The sequence below is a fragment of the Mobula hypostoma genome, chromosome 12 (assembly GCF_963921235.1).
Source record: "Mobula hypostoma chromosome 12, sMobHyp1.1, whole genome shotgun sequence".
Taxonomy (NCBI): Eukaryota; Metazoa; Chordata; class Chondrichthyes; order Myliobatiformes; family Myliobatidae; genus Mobula; species Mobula hypostoma.
This window is the reverse complement of record NC_086108.1, coordinates 49,553,983-49,566,176: the sequence shown is the minus strand read 5'-3', so window position 1 is coordinate 49,566,176 and position 12,194 is coordinate 49,553,983. Positions and strand designations below refer to the sequence as shown.

Below are 12,194 nucleotides of genomic sequence, written 5' to 3'. Positions count from 1 at the left end.
ATTACACAAGCACTCCTTTTGTCTTTACCCAGGAGATCTCCGGGCTTGTTTTGGCATGCAGCTCTGTTACTGCCATGACTGCTGGATCGAGGCCCTACCCTGCTTCAAGTGGTTACTCAGGAGCACAAAGCAACAGCCAGTCATCTGAGTTACAGCCAGTTAATTATCAATCTTAGACATTACCTGCAAACCACAGAGGGAGTGTGTGTCTGTCTATTTTTGACTCTGATTGTACAGGTATACATATTTATGCTTGAAGATGTATTTCAAAGGTGGAAAATAGAGGACACAACTTTATTTTTACTTTGATGCCTCTTGCTGTATTAAAGGGAAAAAGGGAATAATAAATTCATACAGCACAGAAATAGGCCCTATGGCCTCCCATGTCCATGTCAACCTTTTTACCCATTTACATGATACGATTTGCCTGTATTGTGTCCATATCCTCTAATATCTTGTTTCTTCAAGTGTCTAACTAACTGTCTCTTAAAAACTGTGATTATATCTGATTCCATTATCTCCTCTGACAACAAGTTCCAGATATTAACCAGTTTTTGTGCAAGAAATAACCTTTCTCCTCGTCCCCTTTAAAATTCATTCCATTCGCCTTGGTCCTATGGCTTCTGGTTTTTTTGATGCCCCTAACACTGGAAAAAGATTCTGACTATCCACTGAAACTATACCTTTTACAATATTGTGTAAAGGACACCATTCAGTCTCCTTCACTCCAGGGAGAACAAGTCCAGTCAGTTCAATCTTACCCCAAGGCTAAAGTCCTTTATTTCAGGCAGTATCCTGGTGGAACTCCTCTGCAACCACATCCTTCCTATAGTGAGGCCATCAGAAGTACACACAATTGCTGTGTGTCCTGGTCAATGTTTTGTAAAGTTCCCATATAACATCCCAATTTCTATATTCTATGTCTTGACCTATGAAAATAAGTATGCCTACTCCCTATCTATATATGCTCAGTGGCCACTTTATTAGGTACATCTGCTCATTAATGCAAATATCTAACCAGCCAATCACGTGGCTGCAACACAATGCATAAAAGCATGCCGACATGGTCAAGAGGTTCATTTGTTGCTCAGACCAAACATCAGAATGGGAAAGAAATGTGATCTGAGTGACTTTGACCATGGAATGATGATTGATGTGGTTTGAGTATCTCATATCCTGGGATTTTCACACACAATATTCTCTTAAGCTTACAGAGAAAGGTGAGATGAACAAGAAAATAAAAGACATACAGTGAGCGGCAACTTTGTGGGCAAAAGCCCCTTGTTATTGAGAAAGATCGGAGGAGAATCACCAGACTAGTTCAAGCTGACAGGCAGGCGACAGTAACTCAAATAACTATGCGTTACAACAGTCATGTGCAGATGAGCATCTCTGAATACACAACATGTCAAACCTTGAAGTGGATGGTTCACAGCAGCAGAAGACCAGACCGGGTTCTACTCCTGTACCTAATAAAGTGGCCACTGAGCATATTTTTCCTCTTTCAGGGAACAACAGAGTTTGAACCAGAAGCTCTCTTTGTCCATCAGTTTTCATTAGTGCCTTAACATTTATTGCATGTATCCTAACATTTATTGTAAATATCCTAACATTTATTGTATATATCCTGACATTTATTGTAAATATCCTAACATTTATTGCATATATCCTACAGACAGCACAACACAGTGTCACTGCTTAATGCAGTTGATGTAAAAAAGAAGGCATTAAATGTGTAGAGCAAAATCTGAAATTATCAATGCTGAAGCATTACTGAGTTGGATCATACTGGATGAGATAGCCCGATACCATAACCCCACCTGTTTGGACTCAGCAATCTTGCCCAACCTTTGCCTCTTCAACTAGATTGGTGAGATCTTATGGCAACTAGTCCTTGAGTGGTACAATGTTTAGAGCCAACCCTATCCCTATCTCAAATTCCAGTGCCCCTCACAGGGTTTGGCAAAGGCAAAGTTGCATGTGTGAGGATGGGCCCGTCGAAGTTTGGTTTACGTTTTAAATTGATTAACATTGATGGAAATATCTTTTGTACTAAAAATTCATCAAAACATATTAAGACACTTAAATCATTGAACAAGTTATTAATTACCTTCTTTATTCCTTATCCCTGTAAAGTGAATAGATTGCCCTCTCCTGCAACCAATCATATGTGCTCAGTAGAAGTGATGTCCAAGGAGATGGACAACTTCCAGGTAATAGAGGCATATCAATTATGCTCTCTGCTGCAGATGTAACAACTTTTCTTCAGATGTGTTGTGCTTTAAGTCAATGTAATAGTTGCTATGTAAATGCAAATGGACTATTCGCAGCCCCTTGAGTCTGTCCCATTATTCAGTTGGATTGTATCCGATCTTAACTCCATCTATCCAAATGGTTGAGTTCTACACCCTATATGCCATTGGGCCATGAGTAGAGAAGACTGAACTATGATGCTGTATGCAAGTGCTGAAAAAGGAAGGAACAATGAAGGTCTTCAAATAATGAGATATTTAAAGGATTATTTTAAACAACAACAATAATCTTTTTAGTTTTTAGCTTTACTGGTACTTAAGTACAGCATCTTGTGTTTTTTCTTGAGATCTGCTTCCTTAAAGCCACTGATGTGCTGGACAGATAGCTTCCGGAACATCTTTTAGGTGTAGACTATAGTTAATTGAACACTGATCGATCTTCAGCATTCAGCTGATGTGTGCCTGGGTGGGATTAATACAGTGGTTTATAACCAGAGCCGAGGTAAATGAAAAGAAATGTTGTTTATTGAGTTGCAAATCACTAAATAGGTTTCTGAACTTGTTTGGAATTGCTGTTGTGCATTGGATACCTGATCCCTATATCATCATGCCTGTCACCACACACAACAGATTTAGGAAGACAGGGAAGAGCGATAAGGGTTTTGCAATTGCAGTGAAGTTTCTGGCCTCTCATGGTATATGTTGATTTGTAGTTATGGGAATTACTAAACAATACATTGCCTTTTAAAATTGGCATCTATATTCAGCACAGCAATATTAGTAATAGCCATTTACTAAAGGAAGAAGAATGCACATTTATACTCACAAGAATATTTTATTTGACATGCAGTTGTCACTGATAAGGCTTGTAAATCTCAGAGTGCCACTGGGAAAGAGGTAGTGGATTGCCTCCTTCAGCTGCTGTAGTCCTTCTAATGAAGGTACCATCACAATTTTGTTGGGTAGAGTGTGCCAGGTTTTAGACCTAATGATGAAGGGATGGTATTTGCAAGGCAGGATGTACCTGCTGCCCTTGTGCCTCTCAGGGTGTAGAAGTTGTAGGATGGGACAAATTCCCTGGGTAAATAACCGCAGTGCATTTTGCAGATGGTAAATATTACAGCCTTGTACATTGGTGATGGAGGGGACAGATGTTCACGTTATTTGATGAAACGCCAGTCAAATAGTTCTAGTTTAGTTTAGAGAAACAGCATAGAAACGGACCTTTGCCAAATTACACCCATGTAACCAATTAACTTACTGCCCCATACGTCTTTGCAATGTGGGAGAAAACCAGAGCACCCACAGGAAACCCACGTGGTCAGGGGGAGAACGTACAAACCCCTTACAGACAGTGGTGGGAATTGAATCCATGTTACTGGCACTGTAATAGTGTTAAGCTAACTGCTATACTACTGTAAAAAATATGCTGTTTTGTCCTGGATGGTGCTGAACTTTGTAAATGTTATTAGAATGCAACTCACTTGGGAAAATGGGGAATATTCCATTACATTCCTTTTGAAGACTGGAAGAGATTTGTCATGTTAGGGAGTGAGTAAGACATCAAATGATGTGCAGCTCTAACCTGTTGTTGGAGCCACTATACCTCTGTGGCTGATTCAGTCGAGTTTCAGATCAGTGTTAATCTCAGAAGTTTAATGGTGGGGAAAATCTTTGATGGTAATACCATTGAATATGAAGGGTAGCTGACTGGACTTTTTCTTGTAGGTGAAGGTCATTGCCTGGCATCTTGGCACAAATGCCTGAATGCTGTTGTCTTACTCTTTATATATTGTTAGAAATTCCTACTATTTCTTATGCCCACAAGTTTTCTCTTAAGATATTTTTATGAGCTTTTTGGTCTTTCACTGCTGGGTCCTAAAAATCTTCCTAGCCCTCAGGCCTACCACTAGCCCTTGTCATTTTGTATGCCCTACTTAGAATTTAATATTATTTTTGACCTCCTTTGTTAATCAAAGAATATTCCACTTTATCATGAATCTCTCTTACTAATTGGGATAAATTCCTGCTGAGTGTTAAGGACAAGCGGATTGAATATCTACCATTGTTCATCTGCTGGCCTGTCTCTTAGCTTAGATTCCAGGTCCACTTTGTGCAGTCCACTTTCGTACCATGAATTGTCCTTATTTAAGTTGAAGACAATGGTTTAGATCTTTTATTGCTGTTTCTCAAACTGCATCTGGAATTCTACATAGTGGTCATTACCACTGAGAGGAACTATAACCTTAAGATGCCTTATGAATCCTTATTGATGAATCTGAATTGTCTATCTCTGAGTAGGTTCTGTATCATACTATTGAATGAAGTTGTCTTTATCTCACACCACAAATTTGTCTTCTCTGATATCCCAGCCAGTTTGGTTCATCTGATCAGTATGTAAATTAAAATCTTCCATGACAGTTGCAACCAGATTTGCTTTATGTATTTCTCCACTCATGCCCTGTTGGGAGGACACATTCTGGGAGCCAAAAGACTACTGTACTCCCACACTTGTTGATTTTCAATCTAAAGAGTATTTTATCTCATACGAGGCATCAGGATTTGATGAAGATAAGTTACTGAGCTTGATAATGTGTAATAGCATTCTAGACATTAAGAGTCACGATGTAGTTTCAAAATCTCTTCGCTGCATTTGTAAAATGCACAATAGTCAAAACTTGCAGTGAGGAAAATTTTGTTCCCAAACATTCTTTCGTAGTAAAAGAAATTTGAATGTCAGGGTTGCTTACCAAGTTAGGAAAAAGACACATTTTATGGGGTGTACCTTTAATGCCAGCATTATTAACACAGGCATTGCCAATGAATCATATACAGTGTGGGTTTTGATCGAGGGAGAGACTGGTTTGCAGGAATTCAGTAGGGTAGACAGAGTTTTATCCTGTGGTGCATATTACAACACTTCCTGCTAAGTATGAAGCTGTTGAGGAGTGGGTTAGATATACTGGCCCAACATGTTGTCCTTTAGCCTATTATGCACTATCAGTCTGTCATTTTGAGCTCTGTGATTCTCCAACCAGTAAAGAAGGGTTACATTACTGCTACAAAGCTGGGAGTTGCCTTAATTGAAACTTTTCTAGGGAAGGTTTTCTCTGATTCTTTTCCGCTGTGTGGTTCTCATCTCAATGGGTCCAAAGGACTCGTTGAATGGGGGAAGGCTATCAGATCAATACTGTAGCTGACCCTCTCTGAAGCACACCATAGGGAGGAAGCAATGATAGGAATCATGGCCTTTCTGTTTGGTTTAGAAGACAACAGCCACTCTGTTATCCCAAATAAAATTGACATCCTAATTATTCTACAAAATATCAGGCACATTTGCTCTGAAATTTGGTCTGGTGCCATGCTGGCTGCAGCAAGATTACAGCACACAGATAGTATCTTTAGCTTTTCCCACAATGCCCAAAGCGCAGCCAGCCATGTTGTTCAACTGATGCCCAAGATAAGAACCCCCCCCCCATTCTGCTGCAGTCCATAATTTTAACAATGCTCATCTGATTGTCACCAGCCATGCATTTAAAATGAGCCGACAGGTGGTTTGGAGATTCTGTTTTGACCCAGACCCATTCTGCGTAAATGATTGACATCAAACATCACAGATCAGAATCACCCATCCCTTTGAGATCAGTGTCTAAAATAGACAACTATCACAGTTGCTATCACCCCCATGCATCTTTTCTCATTTGCTGCACTCCCACATTGTCAGCGGGGCTCCAAGGTGGAAGCAAGGGGGCACTGAGGACTGTTAACAGGAATGTTGATCAGAGGAGGTATGCTTAAGTTATCAGCGCAGGGGAACGAGCAGGCCACCAGAATCCTGCAGTAGAGAGCTGATCTCTCACATCTCTTGCTGTGGAACATTTGGAAGGCACCCTTAAGAAGATGAGAAAAGAAGGCACATAGCCTCCGTTACCATACAGCTGAAGCTTTCTTTTATATAATGTTATATTAAAGTGCTGCACAGTTTCCAGGCCGTGTAAAAAAAAAAATTCCTGCTCAGAGAATGGTTGGCCCGTGCAGCTGTAAAGGAAAATATTGTCCATAATCCTAAATTTCCCTGCTATGCAAAAATCCATCTACCTGTGTCTTAAATATATTTAATGTGGTAGCCTCTACTGCTTCCCTGGGTGCAGAATTTGTCTCTGGGAAAAGCAGGTTCAAGTTCAAGTTTATTGTCATTCAACTGTACACATGTATACAGCTAATCGAAACAATGTTCCTCTCGCACCAAGGTGCAAAACGCAGTACATATGCAGCACATAAAGTAATATTAACAGACAATAAAAGATATTCTCTCCATGTACAAGTTGACCTAAAGTGCACATACAGCACATAATTAAATATACAACAGTATAATGCTACCGGCGCTGTCATAAATAATTTGCACTGGGTGGTATCAGGGTGCTCAGAGCTCTTGGACATTGGGGGAAGAAGCTTTTACCCAGCCTAGCAGTCCCTGTTCTTTATACTTCAGTTTCATCTGCCTGACAATAGGAAGTCAAAGAGATTGTGGGATGGATGGGAAGGGAGCCCTTGACAATGCACTGAGAGAGCCCTCACAGTGCTTCTGGTATATATCCTGGATGGGGAGAAGACAGACTCTGATTATTCCCTCTGTAGTCACCCCAATCGGTTGCAGGGTCTTGCAGTCAAATGCCTTGCACTTCTCATGACCGGTGTAGGTACAGCTGGGTGGGAGACTCTCAATGATGCTCTGGTGGAATGCGGTTAGGATAGGGGTGGGGAGCCATGCTCGCCTCAATCTCCTCAGGAAGTGTGTTTTCTTGACTAAAGAGGTGGTGTTGAGGTAACAGGTGAGATACGTAACTTCCAAAAAGATTGGTGCTCTGCCCGTCCTAAAGCTATTCCCCAGAATTTTCAGCCTATGTCCCCTAATTCTAGTCTCACTTAAAAGTGGAAACAATTTTCCTGCCTCTATCGTATCTATCCCTTTCATAATTTTATATATTTCTTTAAGATCCCCTCTCATTCTTCTGAACTCCAACAAATGTCGTCCCAGGCAATTTAATCTCTCCTCAATAGTTAACCCCTTCATCTCCAGAATCAAACGTTCCAAGATTCGTTTATTTTCAAAGTACACAACTCTGAAATTCTTCTTGTCCGGGTAGCCATGAAATCAAGACGAAAAGAAAGCCATCATGATCATCAAAAAAAAACAAACAAAACACGGCAAGCATCAGAAATGCATGCAGTACTCCAGATGTGACCTCACCAGAACCCTGTACAGTTGCAGCATAACATCCCTGCTTTTAAATTCAATCTCTCTAGCAGTGAAGTCCAAAATTCCATTTTCCTTCTTGATAACTCGTTGCATCTGCAAACCAACCTTCTGCAAATCATGCACAAGCATTCCCAATTTCCTCTGCTCAACAGCATAGTGCAAACTTTCACCACTTAAATGAAAATCTGATCTTCTATTTTTCCTTCCAAATTGGATGACTTCAAATTTTTCAGTGCTGTACTCCATCTATCAAGTCCTTCCCACTCATTTAAACGATCTGTATCTCTTTGCAGACTCTCCATATTTGGAAGAGGGGACCAAGTGTAGCATGTCTAAGTTTGCTGATGACGTAAAATGAGTTGAAAAGCATGTGTTCCCACTCAATTTAGTGCCATTAGCAATTTGGATACGCTACACTTGGTCCCGTCTTCCAAATGGTTAACCTATACCCTGTCTTATCCTCTCCTTCCCCTTGCCCATGTTTGTCCAATGCTCCGTTGCTGTTGCTGCGGAGTGGGATTCCATGCACTGCTGGGATGCTGGAAACTCTCCCGGAGACTCATTCTGGAGAGTGCCAGTTGTTTCTAGTTTCCCGAATCTCTGCTCTAACATGCCAGTAACTATCAAAGAGTTCTCATGACTTTGATTTTATCCTTATGATTCAGTATTGTAGAACGAACTAATTGGATTCAAGAGAGGGACTTTTGATCCACGAAGCCTGCAAATTGGCTGATGCCTCTTGAGGAAGCTGTCTGCACTTTCCATACTCCATTTGTCACAGCTGCTTCCTCTGTCCAAGTGAGACATAACAACTTGCTGACAGAGCTTACAGAAGAGTAATAACATCACCCAGGATGTGTAGGAGGAGCTTCCTCAGGTGAATAAAGCAATAAAACTGAGACGGGAGATACACATTATAAGTTAGAAATATATTGCGATTAATTGCAGGTAAATATGTCATTAAAAACGGGATCTGATGCTTTGTGCACTGGGAAATCCAGCGATGGATTGATGGGACTTGTAATTTTTGGCGTGGAATTCCATTCTCGATATACATGGCCTCAACTTACATATATTCAGAAAAAATCTCTGCCTATCTAAGAACATCTTGAAATACAGTTAAACTGGGGACAGGCAAGTAATCATAACATATAATGTATACATAAACAGCAAATGAATATCCATTGCCACTTTCCAACCAGTGGATTGAACTAATTTCAGAGCCGGTATTTTAAATTCTGCACCTTTTTCATTAACAGTAGAAAGTACAGCAAACATTCATCTCTTTATATTGAAGAGATTTTTCAGATTTTTCCCTTGCTTTGTATTTCTCTTGTGAATAAAAGCTGAAATTTTGCATTAGGACTTAATATTATTTAAAATAACAAGCAGTAATAAAAATAATACAATTTATAATTTACCTATTCAACAGCACACAAAATCACTCAAAGCATGTTCAATAATATATAACCAGTTCAGCATTGAAACATCATAATATTCTATAACTTTTGTAAGTTAACTATCCACAGTTCACTCAGACTTTGAAATCCTTGTTAATGTGTAATTACAAATGGAAAAATAAATGTAGACACCTACCTACGTATCTTCTACCAGTCCAAACATAGGTGCCAGATACATGGGATAACATAATAAGAAAGCTGTAAGCAGTCAGTGCCAGTAAGATGAGTGCATTCATTTTCAACCAAGGAGTTCAGTCCATACAACTTAACTGGCGTTGACTATCGTAGAAGAAGAAATGTATAGTAAGGTGTTCATCAAGTGAACTTATATTGCCTCGCTGCTTGACTAATTCTGACACATCTCAGAATCTCCTGCAATAAATTGTGATCAGAGTCTCCCAATGTGATTCAGACATGTACAGGAGCCCAGCCCTCTGTCATTGTGTGGCTTTGCTCTATCATTCAGAACAGAACTCAGCCCTTACAAAACATTACACCCTGCCCTGCCCTGCCCAGACTACTTCTTCTGGAATAGTGCCAAGCCTTTGGAAAGTACCTGTTGAGAGAAGGTGAAATGCTTCCAGTGTATTTGCAACACTGTGCCTGCTGGCTAAGGTTTGGAATTCTTGTTCCTTTGAGAAGTAGAAGCAATTGCTATAGATCAGGGTAATCCTTCAATTAAAAAAAATGCATTTGTTACCCACCAGTTCATTTCACTTTTTTGAAGCGGTAAACAAGCTAAGTTGGCTCTTTCAGTATATATTCCAGCAGTACAAAGGAGAGCTTTTATACATTCAGGAAGCTAGTATTTATTCTCATCGTCTGTGCACTGATTCATATTGCAATATGATTTCGTAGTAACTAAACACTTCAGCAAAGGAACATGAACCTGGAGAGGGACTAACACAACTGGATTCAACTCGCTCTATCAGACAATCAGATAGTAATCAGGAATTGGAATTTTCCCCAAAGTGTGGTATCAAGGTAATTTTTCAGTTGTTATTTAGTGGGCATCGTTGGCAAAGCTAGCTCTAATTGCCCAACACCAGGTGCCCTGAGGAGGTGAAAAATTGTAAGTAATTGTATTGCAATAAAGCTGAGAGGGCTACTTGGTCTTGAAGAAGATAGATGAGACTGTGGTCACATACAGGCCAAATAGGATGAAAGAATATCAATTTACTTTCTAAAGTGTGTGCGCTAAAGAATTATTTTCTCCAGATGGACACTTTTATTCTAGCATTTCTTAAACGTAAAACTTTTTATTATTATATTATTATGCCAAATTTATGTTAAAATTTGAACCTGCACCCTCTTAATTATTGGACCGCCTTCATGATTGCATCAATATGTGGGACCCAGAATAGATCCTCTAAGATGCTGATGACCGGGAACTGGAAGCTGTCCACCCTTTCTATTGCTGATCCCTCCTGTGTGTGGTCTCCTGTTCTTCCTGAAGTCTGCAAACCATTTTTTTTGTCTTATTAACCCTGAGAGCAAGGTTGTTATTGCAGCACCTCGCAATCAACTAATCTATCTTGCTCTAATCTGTTTCCTCATCACCATCAATATTAAATATAAAAAAGGAGGTAAAAGATCACCGGGGCAGAGTCAAGAATACAGTCAGATCAGCCATTATCATTAAATGGCAGAGTAGGCACAGGAGGTCAACTCTGACTGACTCTTCCTAATTTGCAGAGTTTCTTCAAAGTCTGCTCCAGCGTAACATTCGCTCATCCTGCACATGATTGACTCTTCAGTACCATTGCAGTTTAAGGGCATTTAGGTGGGATGATAAGTCTGCATCACTGTTAGTAGTTACATCCCATCAATGAATAAATAAAGAAATAAAATTCTATTTCCTACTCTCCCATTTTTGTTTATTTTATTTTATTTAGAGATACAGGGTGGAACAGGCTCATCCAGCCTTTGGAGCCACGTTGCCCAGCAACCCGCCTATTTAACCCTAGCCCAGTCACAGGCCAATTTACAATGACCAATTAACCCACTAACCAGTATATCTTTGAATTGTGGGAGGAAAGTAGAGCATCCAGAGGAAACCCACATGCTCACGGGAAGAACATACAAGCTTCGTAAAGACGGCACTGGAATTGAACTCTGAACTCTGACGTCCCGAGCTGTAATAGCGTCACGCTAAATACTATGCTGCAGAGGTGCCCCACATTTTCTGAGTAAAAGAGCTTTATTAAAGCAAATTTGTCATCAGTAGAGATCAACAGGTTTAATAAAAGCATGTTTAATTAAATATTGTGATATTTCCCTTAACTAGCAAGTTCTGGATATAATTTTGATTAAGTGAGCAGAATATAGGAACAAAATGTTAGATATATAAGGAGGAATGTTGTGTTAAGTAGTTCCTTCAGCTTTCATGTGTTCTGTATTTGTAATTATTTACAAATTATTTACTTACATTGTCATGTCCACTTTATGTTGGGATAACAGGATATAGGTGTATTCATAACACTGTCAGCTTAGTAATAGGAACAGCTCATCAGTGAGTGTGCATGAGATGTCTTTTTGCTAGCCAAAAGGCTTTAAACTTTAAAATTTTAACTTTTCAAATACACCATTTTGTTTTCTGGAGCCTCTAATTCTCAACAGTCTAGAATTTTAAAATGCTCCGGCAGATAAATTTATGCCATGCATCAGTGAACTATTGGAGAGGATTTATGTATGTTTGGCCTGATTAGGGAGATTGTGTGGAGCAGGTCATTTCTTACAAGTAGCAAAGGCGACTGGTGGATGGATTGTGGAAAGCTAGTCAGCAATGTGCCTCAAAGGAGACAATCAGTAGGTTACGATCCATGAGATCCATGGTGATGTTGCGTTTGGATTCAGAATTGTCCCTAGATTATGAAGGGTAGTAGTCCATGGGTCTTAGTCTGTTTTGGTGATCTGAGGCTAGCGATACTCTCGGACCTCTGCCGTTTGTCATATATAAATGACTTCGATGAAAACATTGATGGGTTAGTAATTTCGCAGACAATAACAAAATTGGTGACATTGTGGATAGTGCAAAAGATTGCCAAAAGGTCAGGTGCAGATATGGCTGGAGAAATGGCAGATGGAGTTTAATCCAGGGAAGTGTGATGTTTTGCATGTTAGGAGATCAAATGTAAAGGAAAAGCACAGTTAATGGCAGGATCCTTACTGCTTTCAACATACAGAAGGATCTTGGATTCCAAGTGCATAGCTGGCTGAAAG

At 39.8% G+C, this 12,194-nt stretch overlaps 1 protein-coding gene across 1 annotated transcript in view; it reads right to left on the bottom strand.

The window, feature by feature from the left end:
• The window catches only part of LOC134354788 (laminin subunit gamma-1-like), a 54,043-nt gene extending 44,679 nt beyond the window's left edge, over positions 1–9,364 (bottom strand). The window contains exon 1 of the mRNA XM_063064046.1: positions 9,109–9,364. Coding sequence (XP_062920116.1) covers positions 9,109–9,208 — 100 coding nt within the window. The 5' untranslated portion in view covers positions 9,209–9,364. The remainder of the gene's footprint in view (positions 1–9,108) is intronic.
• Between the last annotated feature and the right edge of the window lie 2,830 nt (positions 9,365–12,194).